General features: G+C 37.4%; 1 protein-coding gene across 1 annotated transcript in view; it reads left to right on the forward strand.

The window, feature by feature from the left end:
* LOC107633299 overlaps nt 1–13,866 on the forward strand; it is a 45,494-nt gene extending 31,628 nt beyond the window's left edge. The window contains exons 2-3 of the mRNA XM_016336943.1: nt 13,478–13,697; nt 13,787–13,866. Of these exons, the coding sequence (XP_016192429.1) occupies nt 13,478–13,697; nt 13,787–13,866 (300 nt within the window). The remainder of the gene's footprint in view (nt 1–13,477; nt 13,698–13,786) is intronic.

Below are 14,727 nucleotides of genomic sequence, written 5' to 3' on the forward strand. Positions count from 1 at the left end.
GGCATTCAGCTTTATGATTGCTCCTAGATACTTAGCAACTTGCTCTTCAGTGATGTCTTCATCCTCTTCAGAGGAAGAGTATTCATCAGAGCTCATGAATGGTAGAAGGAGGTTCAATGGAATCTCTAGGGTCTCTGTATGAGCCTCGGATTCCTTTTGTTCCTCAAAGGGGAACTCCTTTCTGTCCAGAGGACGTCCCATGAGGTCTTCCTTACTGGGATTCACGTCCTCCTCCTCCTCTGGGCATTCGGCCACACCAAGTAAGGTTATGGCCTTGCACTCTCTTGGGATTTTCTTCTATATTGCTTGGGAGAGTACTGGGAGGATGATGAGCGGATAATTTATACGCTTTTTGACATTGATTTCAGTATGTTTTTAGTATATTTTAGTTAGTTTTATCATATTTTTATTAGTTTTTATTTAAAATTCACATTTCTGGACTTTACTATGAGTTTGTGTGTTTTTCTGTGATTTCAGGTATTTTCTGGCTGAAATTGAGGGACCTGAGCAAAAATCTGATTCAGAGGCTGAAAAAGGACTACAGATGCTGTTGGATTCTGACCTCCCTGCACTTGAAGTGAATTTTCTGGAGCTACAGATGCCCCATTGGCACGCTCTCAATTGTGTTGGAAAGTAGACATTCTGGGCTTTCCATCAATATATAATAGTCCATACTTTTCCCGAGATTTGATGGCCCAAACCGGCGTTCCAAGTCAGCATAGAAATTCTGGCGTCAAAACGCCAGAACTGGCATAAAAGCTGGAGTTAAACGCCCAAACTGGCACAAAAGCTGGCGTTTAACTCCAAGAAAGGTCTCTACACATGAAAGCTTCAATGATCAGCCCAAGCACACACCAAGTTGGCCCCGGAAGTGGATTTTTACACTAAACACCCTAGCTTACTCATTTTCTGTAACCCTAGGTCACTAGTTGATTATAAAAACCACTTTTAGTGATTCATTTGGGACCTCATGACACTCTACACGTTTCATATTGTATCTTCTACGGCATGAGTCTCTAAACCCCATGATTGGGGGTGAGGAGCTCTGCTGTGTTTCGATGAATTAATGCAATTACTACTGTTTTCCATTCTATCATGCTTGCTTCTATTCTAAGATATTCATTCGCACTTCAACTTGACGAATGTGATGATTCATGATAATCATCATCATTCTCACCTATGAACGCGTGCCTAACAACCACCTCCGTTCTACATGCAATCAAGCTTGAATGTGTATCTCTTGGGTTTCTAATCTAAGATTGGAACCTTCATGGTATAGGCTAAAATTATTGGCGGCCATTCCTAAGATCTGGAAAGTCTAAACCTTGTCTGTGGTATTCTGAGTAGGATCTGGGAAGGGATGACTGTGACGAGCTTCAAACTCATGAGTGTTTGGCGTAGTGACAGACGCAAAAGGATCAATGGATCCTATTCCAACATGAGTGAGAACCGACAGATGATTAGCCGTGCGGTGACAGCGCATTTGGAACATTTTCACTGAGAGGACTGATGGTAGCCATTGACAACGGTGATCCACCAACATACAGCTTGCCATGGAAGGAGCCTTGTGTGCATGAAGAAGAAGACAGTAGGAAAGCAGAGATTCAAAAGATGGAGCATCTCCAAAACCTTAACTTGTTCTCCATTACTGCAAAACAAGTATTTATTTCATGTTCTTTTACTTTTTACAATTAAATCTGAGAATTATTGATATCCTGACTAAGAGTTACAAGATAACCATAGCTTGCTTCAAGCCGACAATCTCCGTGGGATCGACCCTTACTCACGTAAGGTATTACTTGGACGACCTAGTACACTTGCTGGTTAGTTGTGCGGAGTTACAAAAGTGTGATTGTAATTTCGTGCACCAAGTTTTTGGCGCCGTTGTCGGGGATTGTTCGAGTTTGGACAACTGACGGTTTATCTTGATGCTTAGATTAGGAATAATTTATTTTTGTTGGTTTAGAGTCTTTTATTTGAGTTTAGTTTGATATTTTAAGTTTGGTGTCAATTGCATGCTTTTATTTTCTTCCAATTTTTTGAATTTGCATGTTCTTAGTTATTTCTTGATCTTTAAAAATTTTAAGTTTGGTGTGTTCTTTGTGTTTTCCTTTAAATTTTCGAAAATTTGTGTTTGATTTTCTAAAAATTTTAAGTTTGGTGTTTTTGTGCTTTCATTTACTTAAAAATTTTTCAAAAATTTGTTCTTGGTGTTCATCTTGATCTTCATAGTGTTCTTGGTGTTCATCTTGACATTCAAAGTTTTCTTGTTTGTTCTCTTTGCTTTGATCTAAAATTTCTAAGTTTAGTGTCATTTTGTTGTTTTTCTCTTTCCTCATTAAAATTCAAAAATCAAAAAAATATTTTTTTCCCTTATTTTACTCATAAATTTTGAAATTTTGCATTCAATTAGTCAAAGATTTTCAAAATCATATCTTTTTTTTAGTCAAGTCAAAATTCTAATTTCAAAAATTTATCTTTTCAAATCTTTTTCAAAAATCAAATCTTTTTAATTTCTTCAATCATATCTTTTTCAAAATAATTTTCAATCATATCTTTTTTATTGCTAATTCCAAAATCTTTTTAATTAATTTAGTTTTCAATTTGCTTTTATTTCATTTTCTTCTAATTTTTGAAAATCATATCCAGAATTTTTCAAATCTTTTTAATTAATTAGCCATTTTAGCATTCGAATTATTTATTTATCTTTTTACTTTTTCTCTTAATTTTTAAAACTTTTATTTTATTTTTTATTTATTTTGTTTTATTTTTTTCGGTTACTTTTAATTAAATAAAATAAAAAAAATTTCATATCAATTCCCTTTTCTCCATCATGGGCATAAGTGGAAGTGAACAGTCCAGAAGGACTCTGGGGTCATATGCTAACCCCATTACAGCTGCATATGGGAGTAGCATCTGTATACCTCCCATCAAAGCAAGCAGTTTTAAGCTAAATCCTCAGCTCATTATCATGGTGCAGCAAAATTGCCAGTATTCCGGTATTCCACAGGTAGAACCTACTGAGTTTCTGGCACAGTTCTTACAAATTGCTGACACATTATGTGATAAGAAAGTGGATCAGGATGTCGACAGATTATTACTTTTTCCATTCAAGCTAAGAGGTGGTTAAATAACCAACCCACAGCAAGCATAAAAACCTGGAGACAGTTAATAGACAAATTCCTGAATCAATTCTACCCTCCAAAAAGGATGACACAGCTGAGGCTGGACATCCAATACTTTAAACAAGAGGATCATGAATCCCTTTATAATGCCTGGGAAAGGTACAGAGGGATGCTAAGGAAATGCCCCTCTGAAATATTTTCAGAGTGGGTACAGTTAGACATCTTCTACTATGGGCTTACAGAAAAAGCTACGATGTCTCTAGACCACTCAGCTGGTGGATCTATACACATGAGGAAGACGATTGAAGAGGCTCAAGAACTCATAGATACAGTTTCTAGAAATCAACATTTGTACTCCAGTAGTGAGTCCTCCATAAAAGAAGAGGCTAGGGTAGTAACTACTGATCCTAATCCTCAAGAACAGATCATTGAACTTAATCAGCAATTACTCCTTATGACAAAACAATTAGCAGAATTTAAAGAGATGCTCCAAGACAATAAAAATGCTAACAAGAATATGGAAGCACAATTGAATCAGACAAGACAGCAGCTATATAAACAGATAACAGAAGAATGCCAAGCTGTTCAATTAAGGAGCGGGAAGACATTGAATAAATTAGCTCAAAGTAGCAGAAAGCCAAGAAAGGAACAACTGATAGAGGATGACCAAACCACTGCCCAAAATCCCTCTGAGGATAGCAAGAGCCCAGAGAGGAATAATTCTGGCATTTAAACACCAGAAAAGGGTGAAAGATTGGCGTTAAACGCCCAGTGGATGCCCACTTCTGGCGTTCAAACGCCAGAAAAGGGAGAAAAGTTAGCGTTAAACACCCATTCCCTACCCAGTTTCTGGCGTTCAAACGATCTTCATAGATGTTTTTGGAATTTATTGTATATTCTCTTCTTTTTATCCTATTTGATTTTCAGTTGCTTGGGGACAAGCAACAATTTAAGTTTGGTGTTGTGATAAGCGGATAATTTATACACTTTTTGACATTGTTTTCAGTATATTTTTAATATATTTTAGTTAGTTTTTATCATATTTTTATTAGTTTTTATTTAAAATTCACCTTTTTGGACTTTACTATGAGTTTGTGTGTTTTTCTGTAATTTCAGGTATTTTCTGGCTGAAATTGAGGGACTTGAGCAAAAATCTGATTTAGAGGCTGAAAAAGGACTACAGATGCTGTTGGATTCTGACCTCCCTGCACTCGAAGTGGATTTTCTGGAGCTACAGAAGCCCAATTGGCACGCTCTCAATTGCGTTGGAAAGTAGACATCCTGAGCTTTCCAGCAATATATAATAGTTTATACTTCGCCCGAGATTTAATGGCCCAAACTGGCGTTCCAAGTCAGCATAGAAATTCTGGCGTCAAAACGCCAGAACTCGCACAAAAGCTGGTGTTTAACTCCAAGAAAAGTCTCTACACATGAAAGCTTCAATGCTCAGCCCAAGCACACACCAAGTGGGCCCCGGAAGTGGATTTTTACCTTAAACACCCTAGCTTACTCATTTTCTATAACCCTAGGTCACTAGTTGATTATAAAAACCACTTTTAGTGATTCATTTGGGACCTCATGACACTCTACACATTTCATATTGTATCTTCTATGGCATGAGTCTCTAAACCCCATGGTTGGGGGTGAGGAGCTCTGCTGTGTTTCGATGAATTAATGCAATTACTACTGTTTTCCATTCTATCACGCTTGCTTCTATTCTAAGATATTCATTCGCACTTCAACCTGACAAATGTGATGATCCGTGACAATCATCATCATTCTCACCTATGAACGTGTGCCTGACAACCACCTCCGTTCTACATGCAATCAAGCTTGAATGTGTATCTCTTCGGTTTCTAACCTAAGATTGGAACCTTCGTGGTATAGGCTAGAATTATTGGCGGCCATTCCTGAGATCCGGAAAGTCTAAACCTTGTTTATGGTATTCCGAGTAGGATCTGGGAAGGGATGACTGTGACGAGCTTCAAACTCACGAGTGTTGGGCATAGTGACAGACGCAAAAGGATCAATGGATTCTATTCCAACATGAGTGAGAACCGACAGATGATTAGCCATGCGGTGACAGCGCATTTGGAACATTTTCACTGAGAGGACGGATGGTAGCCATTGACAACGGTGATCCACCAATATACAGCTTGCCATGGAAGGAGCCTTGTGTGCATGAAGAAGAAGATAGTAGGAAAGCAGAGATTCAGAAGATGGAGCATCTCCAAAACCTCAACCTGTTCTCCATTACTGCAAAACAAGTATTTATTTCATGTTCTTTTACTTTTTACAATTAAATCTGAGAATTATTGATATCCTGACTAAGAGTTACAAGATAACCATAGCTTGTTTCAAGTCGACAATCTCCGTGGGATCGACCCTTACTCACGTAAGGTACTACTTGGACGACCCAGTGCACTTGCTGGTTAGTTGTGCGGAGTTACAAAAGTGTGATTGTAATTTCGTGCACCAGAGGAGTTTTAGTAATCTTCTTACTCAGCTGACCCACCTGTGCCTCTAAAGTTCTAATGGAGGACCTTGTTTTATTCATAAAACTTAGGGTGGTCTTGGATAGAGCAGAGACTATGGTTGCCAGGCCAGAATGGCTCTGTTCCGAATTCTCTGTCTGTTGCTAAGAAGATGATGGAAAAGGCTTGCTATTGCTAAACCTATTTCTTTCACCATTATTATTGAAGCTTTGTTGAGGCTTCTGTTGGTCCTTCCATGAGAAATTTGGATGATTTCTCCATGAAGGATTATAGGTGTTTCCATAGGGTTCTCCCATGTAATTCACCTTTGCTATTATAGGGTTCTCAGGATCATAAGCTTCTTCTTCAGAAGATGCTTCTTTAGTACTGTTAGATGTAGCTTGCAATCCATTCAGACTCTGAGAAATCATATTGACTTGCTGAGTCAATATTTTGTTCTGAGCCAATATGGCATTCAGAGTATCAATTTCAAGAACTCCCTTCTTCTGAGGCGTCGCATTGTTCACAGGATTCCTCTCAGAGGTGTACATGAACTGGTTATTTGCAACCATTTCAATAAGTTCCTGAGCTTCTACAGGGGTTTTCACGTGAAGAGATCCTCCTGCAGAATGGTCCAATGACATTTTTGACAACTCAGACAGACCATCATAGAATATACTTATGATGCTCTATTCTGGAAGCATGTTAGTAGGACACATTTTGATCAATTGCTTGTATCTTTCCCAAGCTTCATAGAGGGATTCTCCTTCCTTCTGTCTGAAGGTTTGGATTTCCACTCTAAGCTTGCTCATCTTTTGAAGTGGAAAGAATTTGGCCAGGAAAGCACTGACCAGCTTATCCCAAGAGTTCAGGCTATCCTTAGGTTGTGAATCCAACCATGTTCTAGCTCTGTCTCTTACATCAAAAGGGAAAAGCATAAGCCTGTAGACCTCAGGATCAACTCCATTGGTCTTGACAGTGTCACAGATTTACAAGAATTTAGCTAAAAACTGATGAGGATCTTCCATTGGAAGTCCATGAAACTTGCAATTCTGCTGCATTAGAGAAACCAATTGAGGCTTAAGCTCAAAATTGTTTGCTTCAATTGCAGGGAGTGAGATGCTTCTTCCATAGAAGTTGGAAGAGGGTGCAATAATCCTCTATGTCACAGTATAGAGATTCCCTTTTGTGAGTAGAAGAAGAGAAGAATAGAAGGAGGAAAAGAGAAAAACTCGAACACAGAGAAGAATATGGTGTTCGAATTATGAGTAAAAGAGAAGTGTTAGTAGATAAATAAATAAATAGAAGGAAATGAGAGAGGGGGGGGAGATTTTGAATTTAATTTAAACTAAAAGGAAAAATATTTTTGTTTTTATTTTAAAATTTAGTTAGAATTCGAAAATTAAAAAGAGAAATATTGAAAAAGATATGGTTGAAAATCATTTTGAAAAAGATTTGAATTGGAAATTAAAGAGATTTGATTTTGAAAGTTGAAATTGATTACTTGACTAACAAGAAACTAAAAGATATGATTCTAAAATTTAAAGATTGAACCTTTCTTAATAGGCAAGTAACAAACTCAAAAAATTTTTTGAATCAATCACATTAATTGTTAGTAAAGATTTTGAAAAATATGGAATAAAATAAGAAAAAGATTTTTGAAAATCAATTTGAATTTTCGAAAATATGAAAGAAATAATGAAAAGGATTCGATTTTTAAAAAAAGATTTGAAAAAGATAGAATTTTTAAATTGAAAATTTGATTTGACTCATAAGAAACAACTAAATTTTGAAAATTTTTTGAAAAAGTCAACTCAAATATTTGAAATTTATGAGAAGAAAAAGGGAAAGATATTTTTTTATTTTTTGAATTTTTAATGAAGAGAGAGAAAAAAGGAAAGATATCATTTTTATGTTTTTCTCTTTTTCTATTAAACAACAAAAATGAAACACACATAAAAATTTAAGATCAAAATAAAAATGCATGCAAGAACACCTTGAATGTCAAGATGAACACCAAGAACACTTTGAAGATCAAGATGAACATCAAGACTTATTTTTGAAAATTTTTAAGAAAAGAAGAAAAAATGCAAGACACCAAACTTAGAAATTTTCAAACTTTAGACACTAACAAATTGAAAATGCATATAAAAAACAAGAAAAGACACAAAACATAAAAATGCAAAGATCAAACAAAGAAGATCATCAAGAACAACTTGAAGATCATGAAGAATAGTTCCATGCAGGTGTTCTTCGAAAATTTTAAGAAAAGTTAAAAAGATGCAATTGACACCAAACTTACAATTTGACACTAGACTCAAACAATAAACACAATTATTTTTGGTTTTATGATTTTATTAATTTTTTTATTTTTCAAAAATTAATTGGAAAAAGAAAAATAAGGATTTCAAAATTTCTAATGAGAATTCCAGGAATCATGCAATGTTAGTCTAAAACTCCGGTTCAGGAATTAGACATGGCTTACTAGCCAGCCAAGCTTTCAGTGAAAGCTCCGGTCCAAAACACTAGACATGGCCAATGGCCAGCCAAGCTTTAGCAGATCATTACATTCAACAGCAAGATTGATAGAAATCAACAAGCTCTTGTGATGATAAGTTGAAACCTCGGTCCAAAATATAAGACATGGCTTCACAGCCATCCAGACTTCAACAGATCATCATAAAACTCTAGAATTCATTCTTAAAAATTCTAAAGACATAGAATAAATTATTTTTTTTTGAAAAATTGTTTTTCGAAAATAAAAAAATAAAAACAAAAGCTTAAAATTAAAATAAAATTACCTAATCTGAGCAACAAGATGAACCGTCAGTTGTCCAAACACGAACAATCCCCGGCAACGGCGCCAAAAACATGGTGCACGAAATTGTGATCTCTAGCAACGGCGCCAAAAACTTAGTACGCACGTTTATAATCTCAAATTCTTTTTCACAACTCCGATACAACTAACCAGCAAGTGCACTGGGTCATCCAAGTAATAAACCTTACGTGAGTAAGGGTCGATCCCACGGAGATTGTCGGCTTGAAGCAAGCTATGGTCATCTTTGTAAATCTCAGTCAGGCAGATTCAAATGGTTATGAGATTTTAATAATTATGATATAAAATATAAAATAGGATAGAGATACTTATGCAATTCATTGGTCAGAATTTCAGATAAGCGTATGGAGATGCTTTGTTCCTTCTGAACCTCTGCTTTCCTACTGCTTTCATCCAATCATTCATACTCCTTTCCATGGCAAGTTGTATGTTGGGCATCACCGTTGTCAATGGCTACTTCCCATCCTCTCAGTGAAAATGGTCCAAATGCGCTGTCACCACACGGCTAATCATCTGTCGGTTCTCGATCATGTTGGAATAGGATCCATTGATCCTTTTGCATCTGTCACACGCCCAACACTCGCGAGTTTGAAGCTCGTCACAGTCATCCCATCCCAAATCCTACTCGGAATACCACAGACAAGGTTTAGACTTTCCGGATCTCAATAATGGCCGCCAATAATTCTAGCTTATACCACGAAGACTCCGATCTTTCGGAATGGAGGCTAAGAGATAAACGCTCAATCCAAGGTAGAACGGAAGTGGTTGTCAGGCACGCGTTCATAAGTTGAGAATGGTGATGAGTGTCACGGATCATCACATTCATCATGTTGAAGTGCAAGCGAATATCTTAGAATAGGAATAAGCTTGAATTGAATAAGAAAACAATAGTACTTTGCATTAATTCATGAGGAACAGCAGAGCTCCACACCTTAATCTATGGTGTGTAGAAACTCTGCCGTTGAAAATACATAAGTGATGAAGGTTCAGGCATGGCCGAATGGCCAGCCCCCTAAACGTGATCTTCGAACATAAAATTATTCAAAGACTAACCAGAGATGTGAAATAAATCACTAAAAGTAGTTTTTATACTAAACTAGTAGCTAGGGTTACATAAGATAAGTAAATGATGTAGAAATCCACTTTCGGGCCCACTTGGTGTGTGCTTGGGCTGAGCATTAAGCTTTCATATGTAAAGACTCTTTTTTGAGTTAAACACCAGGTTGAAGCCTGTTTCTGGCGTTTAACTCTTATTTGCAACCTGTTTCTGGCGTTTAACTCCAGAATAGGGCAGGGAGTTGGCGTTTGAACGCCAGTTTGCATCGTCAAAACTCGTGCAAAGTATGGACTATTATATATTTCTGGAAAGCCTTGGATGTCTACTTTCCAACGCAATTGAGAGCACACCAATTGGGTTTCTGTAGCTCCAGAAAATCCACTTCGAGTTCAGGGAGGTCAGAATCCAACAGCATCTGCAGTCCTTCTTCAGCCTCTGAATCAGATTTTTGCTCAAGTCCCTTAATTTCAGCCAGAAATTACCTGAAATCACAAAAAAACACACAAACTCATAGTAAAGTCCAGAAATGTGATTTTTATTTAAAAACTAATAAAAATATACTAAAAACTAACTAAATCATACTAAAAACTATGTAAAAACAATGCCAAAAAGCGTATAAATTATCCGCTCATCAACGACCTCTCAAGAAAGGCATTAATCACATACAGCCTGCCATAGAAGAAGTCATTCACAATTGAAGAAGACAGTAAGACCAGAGTTAATCCAGATGGACAAAGCAACACCAAGCCTCATCCATCTAGGTTTTAAGATTATCATTGTAAACAATCAAACAGCATTTAAACAAATCCAACAACTCTTCTATCTACCTGACTAAGACTTGCAAGATAACCATAGCTTGCTTCAAACCACAATCCTCGTGGGATCGACCCTGACTCGCTCAGTTATTACTTGGACGACCTAGTGCACTTGCTGGTACAGTTGTACGAAGTGTGGGGATTCGTGCACCAATACGTCTTTTGTTTTTAGAGGTCGTAACATCTCACCACCTCTGATTTACGACTTAAGTGTAAAGCTCTGTGTGGTAGGGTGTTACAAAAATTCTTAACAATACACATAAATGTCTTATTTTTATACTAAAATTTGCTATAAATACATAAAAATATTTGTTTCAATTCTACATTTTTTCATTCTTCTTCTTTTCCTTATTTCTTTCTTTCTTTTAGTTGAATGAATGTAGATCATAGTTATTAAAATCGGACCAGACCGGCCGGTTCGACTAAAAAATAAATAAATCGGACCCAATACCAGCTCAGTCCAAAATTAAGATCGCTTAAAGTAAAGAACCGCCACGAATCGGTCAAACCCGGAGTGAACCAGTGATGATGATATTTGCTCGATGGTCTAGATTTTCTTCTTATAGAAAAGAATTACTTCGTTGCAAGTATAGTTCTAAACCAATAAACAATTCTCACATCAAAAAATTTGGTTGTCACATGTACAAACCCCAAATAGGAATTAACCGAAGTATTTAGACTCTGGGTCGTCTCACGAGGATAGCAATGAAGGGGTCAATTATTGGCTATGAGAATGCAAGGGGGGTTTGATTAATAAGAGGGCAAGAAATTAAATGAGCAAGAATTTAAATGACAAAACGCGTAAATCAAGCAAGTAATTAAGGGAAGCAAGATAACGTACTCTTGGCTGAGACTTAGGTAATTGAGATCACTATCCTTGTCAACAATTCAAATATTGATAATTATGAGGAACCGAGCTCATTAGGTCTACTCACTAAAGCCTTAAGTACGTAATGTCTACTCCTAGGCTTGGAGTACGTCAAATGGCTTGATCAACATCAATCCATAAGTCCCAACCTAGCTACTAATTGACTTAGTAGTAGGCTAGAGTCAATGGTTATCAAATTGATCCCCAAGGATTCTAGAATTACCAATTTAATAAAGTCCAAGGACTCAAGATCACTCAATCCCCTTAGCCTAGGCCAAGGATCAAGAAAACTACTCAAAAACTATAGGAAGCATTATATCAAACACCTAATGTGCAATAAAAATAAACATCACAAAATGCTAAAATTAAAGAGACCCATAACTTTCATAAGTGAGAAATCAATAATAGCAAGCAAGATTAACATAAAAGAAACATAGAAACATGAAATTGCATTAAAAAGGAAATTAGATCTAACAATGTTCATCAACATACAAGAGAGCAAAATGAGAAATTGACTTTACAACTAAGGAAATCAAGATGTAGAATTGAGAAATTGTAAAAGAAACAAGATGAAATTAAGTAATTAATTCAAGATCCAAGACAATTTAACCTAATCCTAACCTAATTCTAGAGAGAAGAGGGTATCAACATTTATTCAATGCAAGTTAACTAAATGCAATCTATCTATATGAATGCATTGGCTTAGTCAAAATAAATCAATCTCCAAGAATATACATATGCAAGCTCAAGGGCTAAGGCAATGGCAATCAAGCAAACCACAATTGGATTGAATCATTGAAAGATTTTACAAACTTGCAAGAAAAGATGATCATGGGTGGAAACATGTAATTGAGCGATCGAACCCTCGTCGGAGGTGTATCCACTCTAGGCATTCAAGTGTATGGGGTTGATTCACTCGATTCTCCCCTGATCATGCTTTCCAAGATTTGTTTTTCATCTAACAATCAACAATTATTCTATGCATGCATACAAATATCATGAGGACTTTCCCATAGGTTTTAATGGGGCTAGGGTCAAGGTAGGGTGCATGTGGTCAAGTGAGTTTGAAATTTGAATCTTTGATTAACTTAAACTTCTCACCTAACTTATGACTACCTATACAATTCTAAACAATCCTAGCTATCCATTCTTCACTTTTCTACACACTCATGCATTCCCTTTTGATCACTACACATATGCATTGATTTTTATTCAACTTTGACTTTGGGGCATTTTTGTCCCCTTTTTATTGCTTTTCTTTTTCTTTTTCTTTTTCTTTTCATTTTGTTTTTCTCAAACTAATATGTATACAAGAACATCAATGCATATAGTTTACACATGATTAATACATGAGTATGTACCCAATTCCCAAGATTCTCAACACAAATACAAAAACACACTTTTATCTCTACCCAATGTTCCCAACTTTTCCAAAATCAAATGATGAACACTCTCACTAGCCTAAGCTAATCAAAGATCCAAACAAGGGACATTTATTATTTTTCACTTAAGCTTGTAATGTGCTTCAATTAAGAATAAGTGGGTTAAGCATAGGCTCAAAATTGGCTAACAATGGAAGATAAAAGGTAGGCTATTTGGATAAGTGAGCTGTTTGAACAATGGCCTCAATCATATAAATGCATGTATACACAAAATAATGGACATAAAGAATCGAACAAATCAAGGATTACAATCATAGGAAGAGAATAATGCACACAAGAATAGAAATAAGTGGTTATATGATGTAACCACACAATTAGGCTCAAAACACTCATGCTTGTGTTCTTAGCTCAAAACATGATCCACAAAGTGTATTAATCAAGCAAGTTCTAAAAAAAATTTTTTCAACCAATTGGAGTGGTGCTCTAGAAATGGAATTCTTGGAAATTTTTATCATATTGACTAAGCTTCTTCTAATGCAATGTTGTGATTTAGAAAATTTTAAAAAGTTTCCCTAGTTTACCCTATTTTCAATCAAAACACATCTCTTATACAAAAAAAAAGGGTCAACTAGGTTTTAACAATCCAAAATATTTTTCTAATCACAATCAAGAGCCAAAATGCAATATATACATATATAATAAAGGTGCGCAACAACCAAAATAAGGGTATCCACAACAGCAAATATGTACAATAATCCCAAAATGATCTCAAAGATAAAGTGCAAAATAAAATAAAGTAGCAGAACTAGAAGATAAATGTCTGAAAGTTCACCACATAAATGCTATCCACCGGTCACGAACAGTGACCTCCCTACACTTTAGGATGAAGCATCATCCTCGATGCTACTGCTGAAGCTCAGAATGGGGGTCAACAGTCACGTCGGGCTGTGGCTCGGGCTCAGGCTGTGGCTGTGGCTATGAGTCCTCAGGGGGCTGCTAAACCTATGTGGTGGCCTGTGTCTCTGGTGGTGCCTCCTGCTGAGTCGACTCCTCAACATGCTCCTTTTCCTAATCCTGCTCGTCGGAGGCGGGAGAGTCTGGGAGCGGAGGTAGCTCAATACCCTGTGAGACAAACACCTGGTCTATGCGATCGAGACGTCGCATGATATGACGCTCGCTGCACTCCATGAAGCGAAATAGGCGTTGTACCAATAGGTATGTTGGCTCAGGTGCTGGCGGTAGTGGCAAGGGTGCTGCTGCTGAAGTAAAGGAGGGTCTTGCTGCTGCTACTGCTGATGATGAAGGCTGAGCTACCTCCACCACTATTCTGGCTCGAGAACAGCGTCTGGGTGGAGGCTTCTCGTGCACCCACCCACCCCATGGAATAGTAACCTCCTTGTCATCATCATCTGGGGTGGTGGTGTCACGTCATCGTCCTCCCACGGGACATTAGCTAGCTCAATCATGCTGGTGACCAATGTAGGGAATGGCAAGAGGCCACGGATATGCGCACGCCACATGCTCTGCCTGATCAGCCGGGGGAAGTCTATCTCCTTCCCCTCCATGGCACAGCCAATAAGGACTAGCATATCCATCAGAATCTATGAAAAGTGAGTGGTGGGCAAAACATAATGGGCGAATATATGCTGCCAAGTCTTAGCCTCTCTCGACAGATAAGTGAATAGCATCCCCTTGGGCTTCTTGTTGCCAGAATCCATCACCCAAGGGGTGTCCGGTGTGGCAATCATGCGCTTCAGCGCCTCATAATCAAAAGTCATACAGTGGATAGCTATCTCTGCCTGCTGACAGGTGCATGGGTCACCAGTACGAGGTCGGCAAAGCAATGCCTCCCCAATAGCTGCCTCGATGATCAAAATCTCCCTACCCTGCAGATGAACTGAATCAAGAGTGGCACAAAAGAAGTTGTAGTAGAACTCCCTCACCCACGAAGTGTTTATCCTCCTCAAATCTCTATCAACAAAGTCCAAGCCCAACTCCAGAATACGGCTATTGTTGGCGCGTCTCACATCATTGGAAAAGACCAGTTTCTTCTCAATGTTCAGATTCGTCTTCCGGTATTTAGGGAAGCGAAGCTCACAATAGAGGTTGGAAAACTTGATTGGGTCAGTGGATGGGATTAGCTGATTCTCTTTGTCCACATCATTCAGCG

The sequence above is a fragment of the Arachis ipaensis genome, chromosome B03 (genome assembly GCF_000816755.2).
Source record: "Arachis ipaensis cultivar K30076 chromosome B03, Araip1.1, whole genome shotgun sequence".
Classification (NCBI taxonomy): domain Eukaryota; kingdom Viridiplantae; phylum Streptophyta; class Magnoliopsida; order Fabales; family Fabaceae; genus Arachis; species Arachis ipaensis.